The following is a 22,036-nucleotide window of genomic DNA, read 5'->3' as shown; positions in this document are numbered from 1 at the left end:
GCACATCACCTTTGCACTTCTAGGAATTTGCTCTCCAAATATACTTGCACAAAATAGGCAAACATAAGGGACAAAAATCCTTATTAGAGTACTGTTGATAATAATGTTTCTCTAGAGTAGAGTGACTGGAATATTCTGAAGTCACTGAGAATGAAGTAGGTCAGTATGTATTTATGATGATGATGATGATGACTGTTCCTTATTCAGTGTATATCGTATGCCAGGCACTTGAATTCTTACAACAACTATATGGCAAGTACTATTATTATCTACATTTTGCAGACAAGGAAACTTGTACAAGGTCACACAACTAATATGGGGCAGACCTGGTATTCTAATCTACACAGTCTGGAGTTAAAGCAGGCTGTACTTTTAACCCCTAAAATTCATATCCTCCTATCAACTGATGAATAAAGATATAAGTGTGTGTATATGCATATATACACACATATATAAATTATAAACATATTTATAGCATTTTATAATGCCATATATTTATATATAATGAAAATATATGTATATAAGAATCTATATAATGAAAAAGCAGTTCTGACCTGAATGTATAGTATGCTGTCTTTTTGTTTTAAACTTTTTAAAAAGCAACAGTGCACACTGGAAAGATACAAAAAGAAAATATAACAGTGGCTTCTTATAAGGAGGGAATGAATGACTTTTCACTTCTATTTTTCTCTCTTAGGTGTTTGTAAAATAAGTACTTGAAAATAAGTATATCTGACATTTTGAAAAGTTGTGATGCTTAAGGCTAAGCTGAAGTCACGAGCCACAAGTGCTTTGTCCATCTCTACTTCCCTACCCTAGTGTAGAGTTCCCCTTGTCCTAATCATCCTTACTGTAATCCTGCCTTCAGCTCTCAGTTCAGGATAACAGCTGTCTTCAGAATTTGCTTTTTCTGGTGTTCATTGCTCACCTGGTCTCACTTTGAATACTTAAGTCTTTGACAGAGCACCTCAAATTTGTATATCATCCCTTGAAGTTTTGTACATTTTCTGTTGTTTTCCAAAGGATTTAGGACTGCTTATTGTGAGATACAACTATGTAGGTTAAGTTTCTTCCCTGGTGGTCCAGTGGTTAAGACTTCACTTTCCAGTGTGAGGGGTGTGGGTTTGATCCCTGGTCAGGAGCTAAGATCCTACATGCCTGTGGCCAAAAAAGTCAGAACAATAAAACAGAAGCAGTAGTGTAACCAATTCAATAAAGACTTTAGAAATGGTCCATATAAAAAAATAATAGTAATAATACAGTTTTACGGTTAAGCAGTAAACTTTTAGTTTCCTGGAAGTAAGCAAAAAAAAAAAAAAAATCTGAGTTCTGTAGTTCTTGTGATTTGGCAGAAGAGGACACACATCATTCTGGTTTTTTAGAAAAATAAAAACCACTTTTTTTTTTACTCTAAACTTTGAGGAGAAATCTGTTTCATGGGCCGTTTTATGCAATTTATACTTTTCCGACTGCTTCTTGTTTGTTGTTTTTGTCTACCCAACTAAATTATAAGCTTTCTTAGGACAAATTCCATTTTCTATACTATTTTTGTTCCATCTCTGCCTAGAAAACACGTACTTATTCTTATGGTTGAAATTATAAATTAAGCAACAACTGCAGCCCAGCCACATTTTAGAGATTATGTTACTGCCATTTTTCAAAGACTTAGTCTTTGAGCAGTTTAGAATCTGATACCACTTTCATGCTTCTCAGTAGAGAATCTTCTCTGTTACCTTTCAGAAAAAAAAAATCACAATTTGTTTCTTAGTGTGTAACTTTTACTGAGTTTTTTTGTAGCTCCTGCTTCCTAGCTGAGTAGTATATAGTTTAAGGAATGGGAAATGTGTTTGAATTTTTGTTTTGTGGAAGTCTTAAAATATAGCCTATAGCTTTCAACCACTTTTTCCTTTCTCCTAGGCCAAGTTATCAAGGCATGGGACATTGGAGTGGCTACCATGAAGAAAGGGGAGATCTGTCATTTACTCTGCAAACCCGAATATGCATATGGCTCAGCTGGCAGTCTCCCCAAAATTCCCTCGAATGCAACTCTCTTTTTTGAGGCAAGTATGTGTGTGATGTCGCCGTGTTAGCATCTGCTGTATGCAGCGCTGACTCCAAAGCGGCAGGCAGTGCAAGGAGGAGCTAAGCTTGCTATTGAGAGTCGGATCCAACTTATTTATTTTGGAGCTTGGCTTCTTGAATTGTTTCCCACAAACCCAAGGGGTGTGTGCCAGTGCTTTCTTAGAAACGTGTCTCTGGCACAAAACGGTCATATCCAAATAAACAAAAGAAACCAGGCTTAGAAATAAAGGTTCTGGTCAGCGGTGTGAGTTGTGACGTACTCAGACCTGACCAGAGGACAGGATGAGAAATGTGGGACATAAGTGTTGAAATACACCTAAAGCAAGTTGTAAAGCTATTTTTATGACAGAGGTTTATAACTGTCCCAGATCTCACTTCCTCATTAGAAGCAGTAGGTGGTGATAAAATGTTATTCATCCTGTGTTGAGTCACATATGTTTGGCCACATTTAATTAAAAAATTAAGAGGGAAAATGCCTAAAACATTGTACCCAGGATTCATAGGGTTTAACCTTACATTTTAAGAAGGGAATTCCATGAATCTGGGGTGAAAAAGTGGTGGCCTCTAGAGTTAAACAAAGTAGTTTTGGGCCAGAACTGTGTCACTCTGGCGTTTTGCCCACAAGGCAGTTTTCCTAGTATTTCCTGTCTGTCTTTGCAGTGTAGCCCCACAGGATGTGGTCCTAGACATTATCGTTACATGAAGGTTCTTTCCAGGTATTGAAAAGAGCAGTGTTCTTTTTTCCCTACTTTTTCAATAACTGAGAAGCACAGATAAATATAAAACAAGAGTTTTGTTTTGTAAAATGAAAGGAGAATAGTTGCCCTAGTGTTTAAGTATGTTAAATTGACTTTGGGCCATTCTCAGCCAGATCCTCTTTTCCTTTCTAGATTGAGCTCCTTGATTTCAAAGGAGAGGATTTATTTGAAGATGGAGGTATTATCCGAAGAATCAAACGAAAAGGAGAAGGGTATTCAAACCCAAATGAGGGAGCGACAGTAGAGAGTAAGTACTGCTGTGAGAGGTTCCAGTTATGTGGACAAAGTGGAACTTTCCTTTCTAAACTCTTTATAAGAATAAATGTATTGAATACTTATCTCTAGAATAGTTTTAAATTCAACATTTATTTAATAATGACTTCATTTAGTAAATATTCACTCAACCTATATGTGCCAAGAACTGTACCAGCTTCTTCAAACTCTTTAAAAAAGTGAGTAAAAGGTAAGCCCATCCAATAAGGATGGGACCTCCAATAGCCATATTAGTTAGTCGTGGACTGTTAGTCTGTGGACTCGTTGGTGTGCCAATAGCCATATTAGTTACCTTATATATTTACTCATTTATTTCTCACAGTAACCTTTTGAGGTATGGTTAATTATCCCTAGGCGAGAGAAGTGAGTTCGGAGAAGTTACATAAATTACCCAAGATTACATTTACTAAATAGAGTGGTAGATGGTAATGCCGTTTAGGGCTCTCAAACTCATCTCACAGGCTGTTGTCAGGATAAAAAAATGGTTCATCATTTTAGACAGATCAAAACTGGGGAATAATTTATTCTGTTCGGTGTCAGGAGACCTGGGTTCAAGTTCTGCTTTGTCATATAGAGTGACCTGAAGCTATTCCGTTTTGTTTTTTGTTTTTTTTTTTCATTTGCTAAATTGGGTGTAAGGATAGGATGAGGACTGGGTAACTGAGTGCGCTTCCTCCCTCCCAGAGGGAGGTGTACACATATCATGTGCCACTGTGTACACCGCTTGTCACTGTAGCCTCCAGTTGGCATCTGCTCCTTTCCTCTGCACAGTGTATGCTGGAGGACGAGAACCTTTCTTCATCTTTTTGTTTCCAGCGTCACTTACAGAGCCTTACACACATTTGGTGTTCAGCACATGCTTTCTGCACAGATAGATCTCTGCAAGATTCCATCTACTGAGCCGAAGTACTTCAAAAAAGACAGCTGTGAGAAAGCATAAAGAAATGCATCCATTAAAATGAAAAAATCAAGGGAATTCTCTGGCGGTCCAGTGGTTAGGACTCAGTACTTTCACTGCGATGGCCTGGGGTTCAATCCTTGGTCAGGGAAATAAAGATCCTGCAAGCCGTGTGGTGCAGCCAAAAAAAAGGTTTTTTTAATCAGTAAGGGATTAGTCTCCAAAATTCATAAACACTTTGATGCTTAGCAGCATTAAAACAAACAGCCCTCTCAAAAAATGGGCAGAAAACCTAACTAGACATTTCTCCAATGAGGACATACAGATGGCCAACAGGCACATGAAAAGATGTTCAACATTACTAGTTATTAGAGAAGTGCAAATCAAAACTTCAATGAGATATCACCTTAGACTGGTCAGAATGGCTATCGTCAAAAATTGACAAACAACAAATGCTGGAGAGGGTGTGGAGAGAACTCTAACTGGATGCTGCCTCTCTGGCTTTAGCTTCTTTCGTGTACAGTGACACAAGGAAAGCTATCTTGATTTCTAAGGTCCTACTAGCCCTAAACATTCTATGACCAAATTCTAAATGTTTATGAAGGTTATAGAAATAATAGGAAATTCTCTGCAGTGTATTAATAAGCACTTAGAAATCTTGTCTATAACATGTATTTTAAATTTTTATTATGAAAAATTTCAAACATACAAATAAAGGATTTTTCACCTATGCTATAGTGACTTCCCTAACTCAACAATTTATGTAGTAAAACTGTAGGTTTTTGTCAACTAAATTAAAAGGAAAAACTTTTCCCAGTTATAGGCAATACTACAAAGCTACACTGAAGAGTTAACTTTGGAACACGCTAAATTAAATAAAATCTTGCTTTTGGTAATATTTTCAGTGGAGTCTTTTTTTTTTTAATGTTTCACTGAAATAATTTTTAACTTGCAGAAAAGTTGCAAAACCGGTACAGAGAATTTCCTCATATGCTTCACACAGCTTCCCCTAGTGTTGCCATCTTACCTAATCACAATACATTGTCAAAATCAGGAAATTAACACGGATTCTGCGCTATTAACCATTCTGCAAATGTTAATTTTAATGTCACCAGTTGCCATGTTGATGTCCTTTTTCCAGTGCACCATCAATTTCAGTATCCAACATTGTAATTTAGTTGTCTTGTCTCCTTCAATCTGTGACGGTTTATCATCTTTCTATGTCTTTCATGACTTTAGCACTTTTGAAGATAGCTGGCCGATGATTGTAGAATACCCCTCCATTTGGATTTGTCTGATGTTTTCCCCTGATCAGATTGAGGCTACATATACTTGGAAAAATACCACATAAGTGATGTTGTGTGCCCGTCTCAGTTATCAGGAGGTGCATGACGTTGATGTCTCACTGCTGGTGGTGGTAACTTGGATCACTTGGTTAAGGTGGGGTCTGTCTGCCATGTTTTTCCACGATAAAGTTACTGTTTTTCTGTCCATAATTACTGAGTAGCTCATCGGGAGGGAAATATTAGGAAACTATGGGAATAACCTCTTTTACATCACACCTTCACACACTAATTTTAGCACTTTTGAATGAACGATTTTTGTATGCAACAGTTATTACTGTGGTATTTGCCTAATGGTGACTTTTCTATTTCCACTGTTTCTTCTACATTTAATTAGAATTCTGCTGTAAGGAAGAGCTGCCTCTTCTCCCCTATTTGTTTATTCAGTTGTTTATTTACATAAGTATTAACCCATGGATATTGTTTTATTCTGTAGGTTATTATTTGTTAGTATTCTTGTTGCTCATATTGTCCTAGATTTGGTGATTCAGAATTCCTTCAGCTTGGTTACTTTGTCCTTTCAACACTGTTTCTTGAGCACACGCTTACTTTTGACACCACTGGATGCTCAGGGTTTATTTGGTTAATTTTCCTGCCCCAGGTGTAGAATCAGCCATTTCTCCAAGGAGCTCTGATTGCCTTTCCTGGAGAATGGTATTTAGAAATGAAGATCTGGGTGCTAGGTATACTCATGCTATGGAATGTTATTGCTTCTAGAAGCTCTTAACAGGTCCAGGAAATACATGTACTTCAATGCATCTGTACATGTCTATGTGTACTTCTGTATTAGTATGTGTATATGTATTAACTCTTTATTGACTAGAAATGTATTAATACCTTTTCTGTTACTTGAACTTTATTAACCAGAGACTTTTCAAGATTTATTTATATAAAATTGTTGGTCACAGATGTTAAGTTTCTGCCGAAATCCCCTGGTCAATAATATGTTAAAAACCATGGGTATGTACTGACACTTTCAGTTTCACCCCAGCACAGATTTGTTTTAGCCTTCTCTCTGCTTCTTTGAACCTGCTTTCTCCTACAGCGAGAAACCTGTCTCTCATTATCCACAGTGTATTTATTTATTTGCTTAATCATAGTATACACAGAAAGCAGTTTCAGAATTGCTAACCCATACCCCTCCAATATTCTTGCCTGGGAAATTCAGTAGACAGAAAAGAGCCTGGAGGGCTATAGTTCATTGGGTTGCAAAGAATTGGACATGACTGAGTGACTGAATGCACACATACCCACCCACCCACCCCTATGAAAAACAGCAAAGAATTGGACATGATTGAGTGACTGAATGCGTGCGCACGCACGCGCGCGCACACACACACACACACACACACACACACACACACACACACACACACACACACCACCCCACCCCCACCCCCCGCCCCCATGAAAAACAAATTTCCTAAGTAGGAAGTATCTTGAAAGTAGTTCCTTTTGTCCTGAGCCTGTAGCATACATTGAAAATACTATTCTCCAACTTAGGTTAGTTCTTTCATTCTCATTCCCTTCATTGTGGTTATGTTACTCACTTGTAATACAGTCAAGTTCATCTGTTATGTTTGCCTTCCATTGGAGTTCCCCTCACACTCTGGTTGGTTTTAATTATTTGTTTTTGAGGTATATGAAACATTACCATGATTCTAAATGATATAAAGACACACTCAGAAGTGTTATCCCCCTCATCCTACTAACCTATCCCCATTACCTCATTATTTCCACTCTGTTCCTAAATTTCTGCCTCTTATAGGTAGCCAGTCTCATTAATTCTTGGTTTATTCTTGTATGTTTTTGCAGAAATGAGCAGATACATTAATTTTTTCTTATAATCCCTTTTTGCATGAAGGATAATATTCTCTTTTTCTACCTAATATTCTACCAATATTCTATATTGATATATATTATATATTGTATAATATATTGATAGAATATTAGATATCAATATATCTTCTATATATCAATATATTAATATATATATTGATATATAATAGATCTATCAATATTAGATATCTATCAATATTAGATATCAATATATCTACTATATATCTATTGATATATAGAAGATATATTGATATCTAATATTCTATCAACATTCTATATTGATATATAATATTCCATATAGAATTCTATCCTGTAATATTCTAATATATTCTATGAATAGAATTTTTGATATATTGGAATAATCCTTTATATAATTTTATTCTTTTCTGTCTCTAAATATATTAAGAAAAGGCAATGACTAATTTTTTTGTCTCTCTTGTTAGTTTGTATTTTCCTGGGAAATTTAGAGTAAATGGATTATTCTTTTTTCTCCCAGAAGCCCTTTTGGGTTTTCTGGAACAAATCAATTTTATAAAAATTTGTTGTATTGTCAGTTATCAAGGTTAAGGTGTTCTGCTTTCCCTCTGTGAAACCTATATGAAGCTCTTTGAAACTCTGTGTGGGAGGAAGACAGAAGGTTGACTCAGAAGTGGTTCCTGTCAGAAACCAAGATCACCTTGTTCCTTTTAAAGTCTTCTTAGTCTTATCTTGACTGATGTGCCTTTTTTTTGTAGCATCACTATAGACTATTCAAAAGCAAGTAGAAGTCCTAGAACTAAGGCCAGTTGTGAAAGAAAAACTACAGTGATCACCCATTATAATATTGTCATTATAGATATACAAGAATGACTGAGTTTCTGTCTTTTATGTATAAAGGTACAATGAATAGTCAGGGGAGGGGCCCCACAGGCTTCAGAAGTGATAGACACAACTTTTGAATCTCAGAATCACTAGTTGATATTTTTATGACCTTAGAAAAGTTACTTAATCAGCTTGAGCATCCACCTTTCTCATCTGTAAAATGAGAATAATAATTTTTTACCCCCACAGATTGTTGTGACAGTTAAGTGAAGAAAGGTGCCTAGAATGTGGCAGACAATTTCTTTATCTTCTACATTATGTTTATATCATATGTTTTGCTTCCTTTAAATAGATTTAAGGAAATAAACCCTTGACTTCTCTTTGCCTTATACTCTTCCAGCCAACTGATCAGCAAATCCTTTTCCTCTACCAGGGTTGATCTGGAACCCATAATCAGTTTGTCTTTAGTAACAGTCTTCAAAATAATTATACACCTTCTTAGTAATCTTACCTAAATCATATTTCCCCAGGATTTTTGTTGGTTGTTTTTTTGAAGAACAAAGTTATGGATGGAATCAAAAGGCTTTTATTGAATTGTGATCTTTTGCTTCCTTTTAATGGTTTCTTTGTGGAAGAGAGAATTGTACATTAATTTGACAGAATTTAATCTTTCTCAAAGAAATTGTGATATTTTACTCTGTCTCTCAGGATGCTAATGGTTGCAAATCAATAGATCCTCTTCCAGTGTGTGTTATATAGAAGATATATTGATATCTAATATTCTATCAACATTCTATATTGATATATAATATTCCATATAGAATTCTATCCTGTAATATTCTAATATATTCTATGAATAGAATTTTTGATATATTGGAATAATCCTTTATATAATTTTATTCTTTTCTGTCTCTAAATATATTAATCTTTCTCAAAGAAATTGTGATATTTTACTCTGTCTCTCAGGATGCTAATGGTTGCAAATCAATAGATCCTCTTCCAGTGTGTGTTTTTATGTCCATTAAGATGACCATCTTGTAATTTTTATGCAATGTTGTCCTTTTTCCATTAAAGAAAAGTCACTGTGTTCTAAGGTCCTCTAATTGATATTATCATGATGACTGATATTTTAGTCATCATACCTTAGTTTCATTGCCAGTAATAGCTACATTGTTACTTTTAAGCTTTGCTTTCTTAGAAAAACCAATTGACTGATATAAAGCTCTGAAGAGCTACCAGCTCCTCTTCCCCCACCTCCCATCTCTCACCTCTTCTGATTTGTTAACTTTGTGCTTGGAGTACATGCATCAAAATGCTCTCTTTGTGAAACTTTCTTACCTCACAGTACTTTCAACTACATCTGAATGCAAAGAGTGCAGACAGTCGGCAGTATTTTCAAATGTGAAAATTTCAACAGAGTGATCTACAGGGAGTCGAGTTGTTGGGAGTACCCTTCCCTCTCACCTTCTTTCCCTCCACGAATCCCACTGAAATGAGAGTTGGGGAAGGGAAGGGGATGGGTGGAGAATGATTTCAAAAAAGAGGAAGAAATCCATGTTAGTGGTGGAAAACAGGAAGTCTTCAAGAAGTATGTCAAAAATTATGGAGAATTTCTGGAATATGTAAAGTAGATAAAATTGGACTGATGGAAACTAGACTCAGGAAACTCAGCCCACAACAGGTGTAAAGACTTTGCAGAGGTACATGCTGTTCTTCTCCACAAGCTTGGGCAGAACTCCAGGCTTGGTTAGCTGGTGCAAGAGAGCCAAAGCAGGCTATGGGGCAATCATCAGGGTTGTTATAAAACAATATGGAACAGCTGGGCCAGCAGGCCTCTTGTGTAGCAAGTTCTCAACTTTGGCTGAATTTAGAGTTACCTGGGGAGCTTTTAAAATCCTGATGCCCAGGTCTCAGTCCAGGCCAGTTAAATAAGAATATTAGATCTCAAAGGATGGAACTCCAGGCATAAGGGTTTTTTTAAAAAAAAAAACTCTCACGTGATTCTAGTTTGCAGGCAGGGATTGAGAATTAGTACTCTAGGGCTTGGCTGTGACTTTTGCTCCCAGACTAAAGTCAGTAAGGCCAGATTTCTAAAATAAAATAGGGATCTGCCTCGGAAGACTCCATGTGTTAGGACTTGGACTACAGAATGAGAACATAAAGTACCTTTGAACTTTCAAAACAGATTTGAAGGGGGAGAAAGTGAAAGAGCAACTCTGCCCAACAGTAAATAAGCTGAAGTGTATTGTTCCTGAAGTAAAACTTTCTCCTATGTTGCTAGTGGAAAAAGGTGTCCCCAGTCTTCCTGTGCACATCATCTCAGCACATAGTAAATGCTCAATAAACATCTGTGGGCCCTTCACCCAGAGATCCCCATGATCAGCCCACCCCTCTTGGGAAAAGGTTTACCTAATCCAAGGGCTTAGAAAACCTGCGTCAGCTAACTAAACTCACTTGATCTTTCTGAATCCTTCCTTTATAATATGGCCAAACAATACAGAATCCTTAGCAGATACCATGAAACAAACACTCAGATAGACTTAAGAAATAGAAGAAAACTTTCAAAATACTAATTACTATCTTAAGAGATATTTAACAGGATATTGAATTCATGACTCAAGATCAGCTGCTCTGAAAATGAAGACGATAAGAAAGTATCTGTAAATTAAGAATGTGATTATCGAAACTGGAATACCAAGGAAGGATTGAAAAGCAAAATGGACAGTCTCAGAATCCTGAGATTAGTGATACAAAAGATGGTAAAGAAAATCTCAGAACACAGAAAAAAACCCAGAGATGAAAAATTAATCAAGAATAGATAATACGTATCTTCCTATAGGAAGAAGAATCTTAAGATTGAAAGGGCCAATTAATAGTGGCACAGGAGTAAGAAGTGCTTTTTCACCTAGATACATCCTGATGAAATTCCTCCTTCCCTCTTTCTTTTTTCTTTTCTTTCAGTTGAAGTATAATAGACTTAAAATGTTGGTTTCAGATTGGGTTGGCCAAAAAGTTCGTTCAGCATCGGCTTACAGAACGAATTTTTTGGCCAACCCAATACATTAACAAAATGATCACTATGGTAAGTGTGGTTACCATCTGTCATCATTCAGGGTTATTATAGTATTACTGGCTGTATTCCCTATGCTGTACATTATATCCCTGACATTTATTTTCTAGTTTGTACGTCTTTATCTCCCTCATCTGTTTCACTTATCCGCTCTCCCCTCTGGCATCCCTCTTGATTTCTATACCTGTGAATCTGCTTCTGTTTTGTTACACTTGTTCATTTGCTTTGTTTTTTAGTTTTCACATGTACATGAAATTAGAGGGTATTTGTCTTTTTCTGACTTATTTTACTTAGCATAAATACACTCTTAAATCCATCCATATTGTCATGAGTGGCAAGATTTCATTATTTTTATGGTTGAGTAGTAGTCCATTGTGTTTATATCTGCTGAAATTTCTTAATTCCATTACTTAAAAGAAAATTTTGCATGCTTCCAGGGAGAAACTGTGCAAAGGACTAAGAATCAGAATGACCTGGTGAAACTAAATACTAAAAGACCGTTTTGAGCATTGTCTATGAGTATTTTGAACCTAAAATTCTATCCCCAGCCAAATTCCCACTTAACTATAAGAACAAAATTAACTGTTGGGAGTATGCAAACTTGTGCCCTTTTTGGGGGGAGGGAGGATATATGAAAACATCACAAAAGATAAAGCCAAGAAGTGAAGCCTTAGGCATAAGAAACATCAGTGAGCATAAAAGTAATTTCCATATCATGACAACTGAAGTTGGGATCCCTGAAATGGTAGAATTATAATGTTAAAAATAGTAATTGTTTAACAGTCTGGGTCATTTTAACAAAATGAGATGCAGATGGGAAATAAAGGAAAATGAGAGGAAGGAAATTGGCTAAAATGATTTTCTTATTTAGTGAGAGATTCTGCTGATTAGTTCAGTTCATTTCAGTTGCTCTGTCGTGTCCAACTCTGCGACCCCATGGACTGCAGCACGCCAGGCTTCCCTATCCATCACCAACTCCCGGAGCTTGCTCAAACTCACGTCCATCTATTCAGTGATGCCACCCAACCATCTCATCCCCTTTAGTCCCCTTCTCCTGCCTTCAGTCTTTCCCAGCATCAGGGTCTTTTCCAGTGAGTCAGTTCTTCACATCAGGTGGCCAAAGTATTGGAGTTTCAGTTTCAGCATCAGTCCTTCCAATGAATATTCAGGACTGATTCCTTTAGGACTGACTGGTTTGATCTTCTTGCAGTCCAGGGACTTTCAAGAGTCTTCTCTGACACCACAGTTCAAAAGCATCAATTCTTCGGTGCTCAGCTTTCTTTATAGTCCAACTCTCGCATGACTACTGGAAAAACCATAGCCTTGACTAGATGGGCCTTTGTCAGCAAAGTAATGTCTCTGCTTTTTAATATGCTGTCTAGGTTGGTCATAACTTTTCTTCCAAGCAGCAAGCGTCTTTTAATTTCATGGATGCAGTCACCATCTGCAGTGATTTTGGAGCCCCCAAAAATAAAGTCTCTCACTGTTTCCATTGTTTCCCCATCTGTTTGCCATGAAGTGATGGGACCAGATGCCATGATGTTAGTTTTTAGAATGCTGAGTTTTAAGCCAACTTTTTCACTCCCCTCTTTCACTTTCATCAAGAAGCTCTTTAGTTTCTTTGCTTTTTGCCGTAAGGGTAGTGTCATCTGCATATCTGAGGTTATTGATGTTTCTCCAGGCAATCTTGGTTTCAGCTTGTGCTTCATCTAGCCTGGCATTTCACATGATGTACTCTGCATATAAGTTAAATAAGCAGGGTGACAATATACAACCTTCCCAATTTGGAACCAGTCCGTTGTTCCATATCCTGTTCTAACTTTTGCTTCTTGACCTGCCTACAGGTTTCTCAGGAGGAGGTTGAAATTAGTTCACATTGATAAATGTGTGTATGTGTGTTAAATGATTTTTTCAAAATTTAATGTTAGGTGCCAGTAAGAATAGTAGATAGAACTTCCAAACCACCAGCATGAAGTGGGGAAATAAAGGAACAAGGAAAATTTGACTGATCTAATAAAGGTGATAAAGGAAAAATAACAAGAAAATATTATGTTGGGAATAAAAAATAAGGTAGGAAAAATCAATCAAAGTCATCTGTTACAAAAAATATAAATGTGGTAAAGTCACCTATTTATTAAAGGCAGAAATTGTCATGAGGTTAACACAAAGATGACAACAAAATCTAGGTATGTGTTCCTTATAAATAATACATATATTCTTTATAAATAGCACCAAAACCCAAAATGGTCCAAAAATTGAAAATAGAGGAAAGATTTAATGTATGCCCATGTTGAAATCTGATAGATTATTATTATTATTATTAAAGAAATGCAGATCAAAACTACAATGAGGTATCACCTCACACCAGTCAGAGTGGCAATCATTAAAAAAATCTACAGACAATAAATGCTGGAGAGGATGTAGAGAAAAGGGGACCCTCTTGCATGTTGGTGGGAATATAAACTATTACAGCCACTATGGAGAACAGTGTGGAGGTTCCTTAAAAAACCAAGAATAGAACTACTACCATATGACTCAACAATCCCATTACTGGGCATATACCCTGAGAAAACCGTAACTGAAAGAGACACATGGACCCCAGTGTTCACTGCGGAGATTTTTACAATACCTAGGACATGGAAGCAACTTAGATGTCCATCGACAGATGAATGGATACAGAAATTGTGGTACATATATACAATGCAATATTACTCAGCTTTAAAAAACATTTCAGTCAGTCCTAATGAGGTGGATGAACCTAGAGCCTATTGTTCATCCACCTAGAGCCTATTGTACAGGGTGAGGTAAGTCTGAAAGAGAAAGACAGATGTTGTGTACCAACACATGTATGTGGAATCTAGAAAGATGGTACTGATGAACCTATTTTCAGGGCAGTAGTGGAGACGCAGACATAGAGAACAGACTTGTGGATGCAGCAGGCTAAGAGGAGACGGGGGCGAGTTGAGAGAGTAGCATGGAAACCTATATATCACCATATGTAAGCCAGGCATTGGGAATTTGCTGTGTGACACGGGGAGCTCAGCCCGGTGCTCTGTGACAACCTAGAGGGGTGGGATGGGGTGGGAGCCGGGAGGGCGTTTCAAGAGGGAGGGGACACGTGTATACCTGTGGCTGATTCATGTTGACATATGGCAGAAACCAGCACAATATTGTAATTATCCCCCAATAAAAAATTCTTTAAAAAAAGAAATCTGATAGAGCTATGAGGGTTTTTCTGGTGGTGTTTGTTTTTCACATGCTTTAATGCCCTGGCAAATTTTGTCCAGTAAGAGAGAGCAGTTCTTGAAACCATTTTATTAGATATTTTCACAAAGTAATGTAGTATGGTACCTGGGTCTAGAGCTTCCCTGGTAGCTCAGCTGGTAAAGAATCTGCCTACAATGCAGGAGACCCCGGTTCAATTCCTGGGTTGTAAAGATCCCCTGGAGAAGGGATAGGCTACCCACTCCAGTATTCTTGGGCTTCCCTGGTGGCTCAGATGGTAAAGAATCCAGCTGCAATGCAGGAGACCTGGGTTCCACCCCTGGGTTGGGAAGATCCCCTGGAGGGCATGGCAACCCACTCCAGTATTCTTGCTGAGAGAATCCCATGGACAGAGGAGCCTGGCGGGCTCCAGTCCATGGGGTCGCAGAGAGTCTGACACGACTGAATGACTAAGCACAGCACCTGGGTCTGAAATGGATAGTGTTTATTCTTTGGATATTTCGGTTTTACATAGCTCTAAAGGCTGCTTAGTCACTGAGTCATGTCTGACTCTTTGCGACCCCATGGACTGTAGCCCACCAGGCTCCTCCGTCCATGGGGATTCTCCAGGCAAGAATACTGGAGTGGGTTGCCATGCCCTTCTCCAGGGGATCTTCCCAACCCAGCGATCAAACCCAGGTCTCCAACATTGCAGGCGAATTCTTTACTGTCTGAGCCTCAAGGGAAGCCCATATAGCTCTAAAAGTTATCTTCAAATCTTCAGGTAGAGTAAAATCTTAATAGAAAACAATCTTTTTGTATATTAAAAAATTCAGCTGATGGGCCATTTATTTTAGAATAGTATTAAAAACAAAAGCTCCATATCAGTGATGAATTTAAATAGCTCTTATGTTTATTAAAAATAGGAGTTCTAATATATTCAGAAGGGAAAATTCCTATAAATGAGTGAAAATTACTACCATTTTCCTTAATGCCCTGTTTTCAGATTAATCGTTAAGTAAATATTTACTTTCTGGCCCTGAACTGTGTGTTGTACCCACAGTTACACACTGCGAGGTACAAAAGCGTAAGATATTGCCTTTGCCTACTTTGAATTTTATTAACATTTTGACAGCTTTCTCTGTGCAGCCATTAACTGGTTTCTCATACCAAGTTCTAATTTTTGTTTAATCTGGTATAATTTACCACTAATTGCAGGAAAATAATCATAGCTAACGTTCATTGAGTTCACCTCTGTGTAGCCACACATAATAGTGTTTTCACATAGTAGCTGCCCTGACATATAAATGAATAGATGTCAAGTATTGGGCTAAAAGCTTTAATTCAGTACCTCTCAACAATTAGGAGTTAGCTAACATTGTTTCCCTAATGTATAGATGAGGAAACTGATCTTCAGAAAATTTAAATGACCTTGCCTAAAGCCACAATTATTAAGTGATTGAATGGGACTGGAATCCAGCAGTGACTCAAGTGCTGTACTGGTGTGAAGGGGAGAGTGGTGAGGAGGTGTATTGGTGTAGAATGTATTGCTGTGTGTATGCTTCCTGTTTAGACTGAGACGTATAACCATTTTCATAAACGTTGTTCTGTTCAGGCAGCCGGGTTCCATGCCTGCTCTCAGCTAGCTTCTGTCCGTCAGTGCCTTGAGCAGCCTTCCGATGGTATTAGTTCATCACAGGACAGAACGGCGAGGAGGACAGGCAGCAGTGTGTGTGTGTGTGGGGGGGGGTGGTGACCACCGTGCCTGAGGGGGAGCAGTGCCTCTTCTGCTCAGCGATTAATATGCCTCTCCTGATTTGAGAAACCCACCTCTGGATCTGCCTCTCCAAGGAGGTCATTAAGATCCCACTGTCTCTTGAGTGCTCTGCTTTCTTAGGCAGGAGACGCAGACAGAGAGAAACTCCCTTGGCACAAAGTAGGCAGCAGAGAAAATCCTTGCTGAGTGGGAGTAACCTGTCACAACCTGGTTTTCTCTGGCTAAATGGCCAGTCTTGTCTAGTAGTAATGCCATTACAACATTCCCATTCAGATCCCCATGACCCAGTAATTGTTTTGGGAATGAGTGCAAAGCTATCAGACACCAACTACTATAATTAGAAAAGGGAAAAAACACTCACCAGAGCTAACCGTCTTTAGGCTGGAGGGATTACAGCACTTTTTCATTTTTTTTAAGGTTATGGAGCCTCTTTCTCAGTTTTGCTTCCTAAAATACAAATTATACCCAAAATGCAAGTTTTTGGAGTCTTGCATTCCAGTTTTTTTTTTCCTTTCCTTACTCCAGTGCACTCTTTCCTCCCCACCCCACCCCCCATTTTAATCGGAGTACAAATTGCTGTCAGCACATCGAGTTCATGTGCCAGCCACATTCAGAACAGGGTGTTCTGTGCTCTTCAAAACAAAATTGCTCTAGGGCAGTAAGAGAACAATAAGTCAGAGCTCCAGTTTAAGTGATGTTTTGCAGCAGACCAGGCTCACTTGATGTGGTTAAACTCGGATTGCTTGGGGAGGCTCGGGTAATTCAGTTTGGTTTGATTTCATGGGATTTGGAGGATCTCCCCCCTTTAAGTTACGTAGACTTGAAGTCAAGAGAAAATGTTGTCCCTTTTTAACTTGTGTATTTCTTACTCTCCCCAAAAAAAGCCCTAAGTAGAAGCATCCTGTATGTACTTTTATTCTCTTTGGGCACGTCATAGATCATTTACTTCCCGTAAATCAGGCTGGTTGGAATTAGCAACAGACCTCCTGAGCCCTTGAGGCCGAGCTCCCAGTGAGTCATGATGGTTATTATTAAATATTTATTAAATGAGTATTTGCACTAAGTGATACAAGGTCAAAAGCAGCCACAGGTCTTCCACAGCCAGAGCTGCCATGGTTTTCTTTGGTAGCAATTGTTCAGACAATTTTTAAAAAAACAGATAGATGGGAGCCAGACATGTCTGCATCTGTCCCCATGATGGGGGACCCTGCTGTGGTAATCAGCAGGCATTTGGTGGAGCTCCAGGGTGGGGTGTGAGTTCTTGTCAATTGTCCCATGAAACATGTCACACCAGTGTTCCAATTTTAGAAACCAGTTAACCTAGCAATAGGGTTTGCTACTTGTAGATGTAAAGAATCAATGGACTCTCTACTAGCTAAGGGTGTAACACCTCCTCTTGCACTGACATTCCAGATAATGTCAATATTAAAAGGTTTTATATACCCACATACAGACTGCTGTGTGTATGCACACATGCATATCAGTTTATCAATTTAAGATTTTGTGGTACTATAGTGCTTGTTCAGGTTAAACTTAAAAAGAGATTTAATAGAAAAAAAAGATTAGTTCCTCTATAAGGTAGTAAGTGTAAGCGTTATTGCAAATGTTTCCCTATTGGGTGGCTAAAAACACTGGTTCTCCCAGTATTATCCCTCTTAGATCAGCTGTGGTGAACTTTTTTTTTTTTTTTTTTTTTTGGCTTTTTTAATTATACCTTCATTGTAATTTGACTTGAAGTTTTTTTTTTTTTTTTTGCTTGCTTGCTTCACTTATCTTTCCCAACATGTTTATTAGTAGCCAGTCTCTTCTTTCCCTAACATGAAGGGTTATCACATGTAAGGAGATTTTCTGAAATCATTTATATAATTTTAAGATAAAGTATATGCATCAAGCTGAAAACTGGCCTAGGAAACTGACACACAGGCAGGAATCTTTCGCAGAGTCTCTGGATTTCCTGTTTTGAAAACACATTCAAACTTGATCAACCTAAAACCACAACGAACGTACTGATAGCTTCCTCCCCCACTAAATGTTCTCTCCTTCAGGCAGGAAAACACTTCTAACAATAAACCTCACACAGAAAAAGTTGTGAGCTACTAGGATCATAAATCTCAACGCTTGAGATGTGCTACAATACGTGGGCTGAAATTCACTTTGCTCAGCAAATCTTTTTTTCATGAAACGTGTCATCACATTAGTCTAAATTTCTTGGGCAGATTTTAAAATATTTAAGAACATAAACTTTTTAGAACTCTCAAATCCTTTAGAAATAGAGCTTTTACTCTAGTGAAAAATATCTTTAAAAAAAAAAAATTACTTGGCTGTGCCGGGGCTTAGTTGCCGCATGCAGACGGACATCTGGTTCCCTGACCAGGGATGGAACCCAGGCCTCCTGCATTGGGCACAGAGTCTTAGCCACTGGACCACCAGGGAAGTCCCTCTAGTGAAAATATCTTAAGCTTAGAATTTCCTGCAGAATCTCTCAGGTGTGTATGTATTTGAAAATAATAAAGTTGAATTTATTTGGGACTGTTTCTGAGAGAACTTCACCGTGCTGCAAGCTAAGTTGTATTTTATCTAGGATGTTCCAAAGGTGAGTTAATTGAGCGTCATCTGTATTTATGAGTATGAAACAGAACAAAATTCCTCTATTCCAGTTCCACCCTGAGAGCCAGTCTAGCTGTTGCCCCTGTTTAGAGGGTCTGATTCAAGTCAGGCCTTCTTTAGTTTGGCCCAAGTGTCTGGCTCCATCCTATATCTGTGATGGGAACAAATCGGGATAGTATTAATCATAGTGATTAGAAAAGGGTAGAGGACTTGAAAGCATAAATGTCCATGTGACATTTTGGCCCCTAGTATCTATGCCACTGCTGTTTACTCTTCAGAGTTTCTCTCATTTAGGCCTGGGTTAAAGGTAACCTGATCAAATTACAGGAATTAGCTTTGAAACTAGTTTCTGGTCTGAGTCGAGAGTTACAGTACTGGGTCATAGAACTATAGAGTTTTAGAGTTTCAAAGGACCTTTGAGATTCAGAATTTGAAAAGTATAAGTTGGAATTGGATTTGTATTTGGAAGATAACTGTCTCATGGAACGGGTGTAATAGAAAAGTGATGTTTAGTCTCTAAAACAAGTTATTGATCTAAAGTAGCCCAACCAGTCTTAGAAAAGAAGCATTTTAGGAATTCATTACGTTTGAATCAAGGCCAATATATTACAGAAGTAGGAATAAAGAATTTTCTATGAAAGATAAATTATTATATTGCTTTTTGGCTGCTGTGCTGTCATACAAACCATCCATTTTTCTTACTGAGTCAAAGACCTAAATGGAAAGGAATGAATATCCTTAATACTAAACATAGTTGGAAAGTTTCAGAGAATTGTTTATCCCAGAAGGAAAAGTCTAACCAATCAAGAGGAAAATACATATCTATATGCATTTTTCCTATATTATACTAACATAAAGCCCCTTATCTAATATGAAATTACCCTGCAAATGAGCTGAGTTTGAGTGCAGTGGCGAAGTGTAGGCCCTGAGAAATTGACCTCTTAACATTTCTGAGGAGGTGGCTGAGAAATTTGATTTGTCAAGTTATTGCAGACTTGATTGCTTCACATTTTACATTTATTATTCCACTAAGGGATTGCAGCTGTGTTAGTTATTGATGATGTTGCCTTTGGCTTTTCCATTTTATTTAAACATGTTTGTGAATGAGGTTAAAGCTCTTAAAAAAGAGCTTCTGTATTCAGTTAACCCTTGTATATCATGGGAGAAATAGCCATTCAGTTGTTTTTCAACCCAGACATCTGAAGCCAAGAAAATGTTTAAGCCTTTATCTACTTGGTATTAAATTTGTGGCATTTTGATAATTACCTATTAAATAATCTAGTATTTCTTGTGTTACAGTAGAGGATATCTCTGTCAGCTTAAGTTAGAACTGTTTCCACTTTATTATCTGCTAAATTATTTTATTCATATGGTTACAGTAATTTTTAAGTTTAAATTTAAAACAAATAAATATGATTGCTCTTAAATTTCCCAACTGGGTGGACTAAGCTTCAACAGGGACATACTCCATATGCCTCCAGATGCAAAGAAGGGGAAATACTCATTTATCATGGCCCTACATTAACCCGTCACAAGGAGCTGCTCTGCTGACTGTCCTGTCTCCCCTCTCTCAGTCCACCTGGAAGGCCGCTGTGGTGGAAGGATGTTTGATTGCAGAGATGTGGGGTTCATCGTTGGTGAAGGAGAAGACCACGACATTCCAATTGGAATTGACAAAGCCCTGGAGAAAATGCAGCGTGAGGAACAATGTATTTTATATCTTGGACCACGGTAAGCAGTGTACCGGTTCAGTACACAGTGACTGACGTTATCTAAAGAACAGGGATACACTTGTTTTTTCAATCAGCATTTTGCTATTTTCAGTGAAGTTAATGCCAAGAGTGGAAACAATTAATTAAATCAGGCTACAGTTAGGGGGAGTTAATGGGCCTTATAATATTACAGAGGTTTGTAAGCCAGTTCACTTGATTGATGTGTGTTCAGGGTAGGACTGACAGGCGAGTTTTGCTTCTCTGTTTTGCCGGCCATGTCGCCAAGACAGGAAGCTCTTGCCCCTTCTCCCCTTTTCTCTGGATTAGGCTGGAGGCGGTAAAACATGGGGGCTGGAAGTAGAAGCAACATTTGGATGATTTATTACCACTTGAATTTGTGCCACCTGTTCTTATACAGACTCCCTGAAAAAAGAGTGCTCTTCCTGGATCTAAAGGCAGCGGAGATGACTCATTTTTGCCTAAATTTTTCCCATCATAAGGATATCCATTAGCACTTCCAAGCTTAGAACTATCAGACACTAACAGTCTCTCTTGTGAAAACATGTTTGGTATTATTTTTAGACCTAAAATTATACCATGGATCTAACCCTTCTATCTTGAGAAATGGACCCTTGAGAGAAACCAGGGTGTTTTGATTCTATTTGTGTGAAAGTGCATCTGCTTATCTCACGTCTCCTCTCTCCCTGGATCCTTGGGTTTCAGTCAGTGGGATTTTGAGTTACTGGGAATCCTGATGACCTGCGCTTGCCAATAGGTATTCTTGTGCCTTTTGTACAGTTGCTTGCCTTGTGTAGCCTTAGTCTTAATCCAATGGCATATTTACCTTTGCCCTGACACTTGAGCCATAATTGTATTTCTCAAGTGATGTTCCAGTCATGCCACTAATCCACTTGAAAAGCCTTGCAAAATGCTCTACATCTCGAACCCTTTAGAGCCTTCACTGAGGCACCTTTAATTTAATACCTTCTTTTCCTCTGCCTTATTCCTTTCTGAACTAGTATATTCCCACCTTTGTGTTTTATTTGCATTTACTATGTAAATAGTAGTATTTCACTCCTTCTGAGTACTTCACTCAGATGAATCTAGTTCTCTCTTCTATAAGAAACTATTTTTTAACTCAGGTGGGGCATAGACAGGCCATCTCTTCCATATCTAAGTAATATCTAATTATTTTTAATCCAGCATCCCAAAGTTACATTAGTTCTAAGCTCATATAAAGAGAGTGGTATTTATGCACATATGTTTTCAGATTTAAGTTCCTTGTAGAGGAGTTCTGTATGTATTGTAAGCATATAATATTATATGAATCAGTTTGTTACATTTTAACCTAGCTGACAAGCCAGTTGGGGAACAGATGTCTCAATTTTAATGGGCAGAGAGAAACTGGAATTACCCTTATATTTATTAATGCAGATGGTTCCTTGCAGGTTTAAATTGTTATATGATTAGTGGTTTTAAAAAAAAGAAACAAAAAGAACATGCAGCTTACCAGCCATGTGTACTTGACTCTTAAGTCTGTTTCCCTTTCTATAAAATGGGGGTGACAGTATCTACCTCGCAGAGCTGTGAAGGACTAAGAAAACGAATGCATGTAAGGAGCGTAGCAAAGTGCCTGACACACCCCGGCCCTCAGCATACTGGCTGTTATTGC

General features: G+C 38.0%; 1 protein-coding gene across 7 annotated transcripts in view; it reads left to right on the top strand.

Moving 5' to 3' along the window:
* Window positions 1-22,036, top strand: part of FKBP5 (FKBP prolyl isomerase 5) — a 113,658-nt gene that overhangs the window by 74,286 nt on the left and 17,336 nt on the right. For all 7 annotated transcript variants that reach the window (XM_065912327.1, XM_065912321.1, XM_065912320.1 and 4 more), the window contains 3 exons: window positions 1,918-2,060; window positions 2,973-3,087; window positions 20,227-20,383. In XM_065912327.1, coding sequence (XP_065768399.1) covers window positions 1,918-2,060; window positions 2,973-3,087; window positions 20,227-20,383 — 415 coding nt within the window. The remainder of the gene's footprint in view (window positions 1-1,917; window positions 2,061-2,972; window positions 3,088-20,226; window positions 20,384-22,036) is intronic.

Source organism: Muntiacus reevesi, chromosome 20 (genome assembly GCF_963930625.1).
Source record: "Muntiacus reevesi chromosome 20, mMunRee1.1, whole genome shotgun sequence".
Taxonomy (NCBI): Eukaryota; Metazoa; Chordata; class Mammalia; order Artiodactyla; family Cervidae; genus Muntiacus; species Muntiacus reevesi.
Note: the sequence above shows the minus strand (reverse complement) of the source record. Positions and strands in the feature narration are given on the sequence as shown.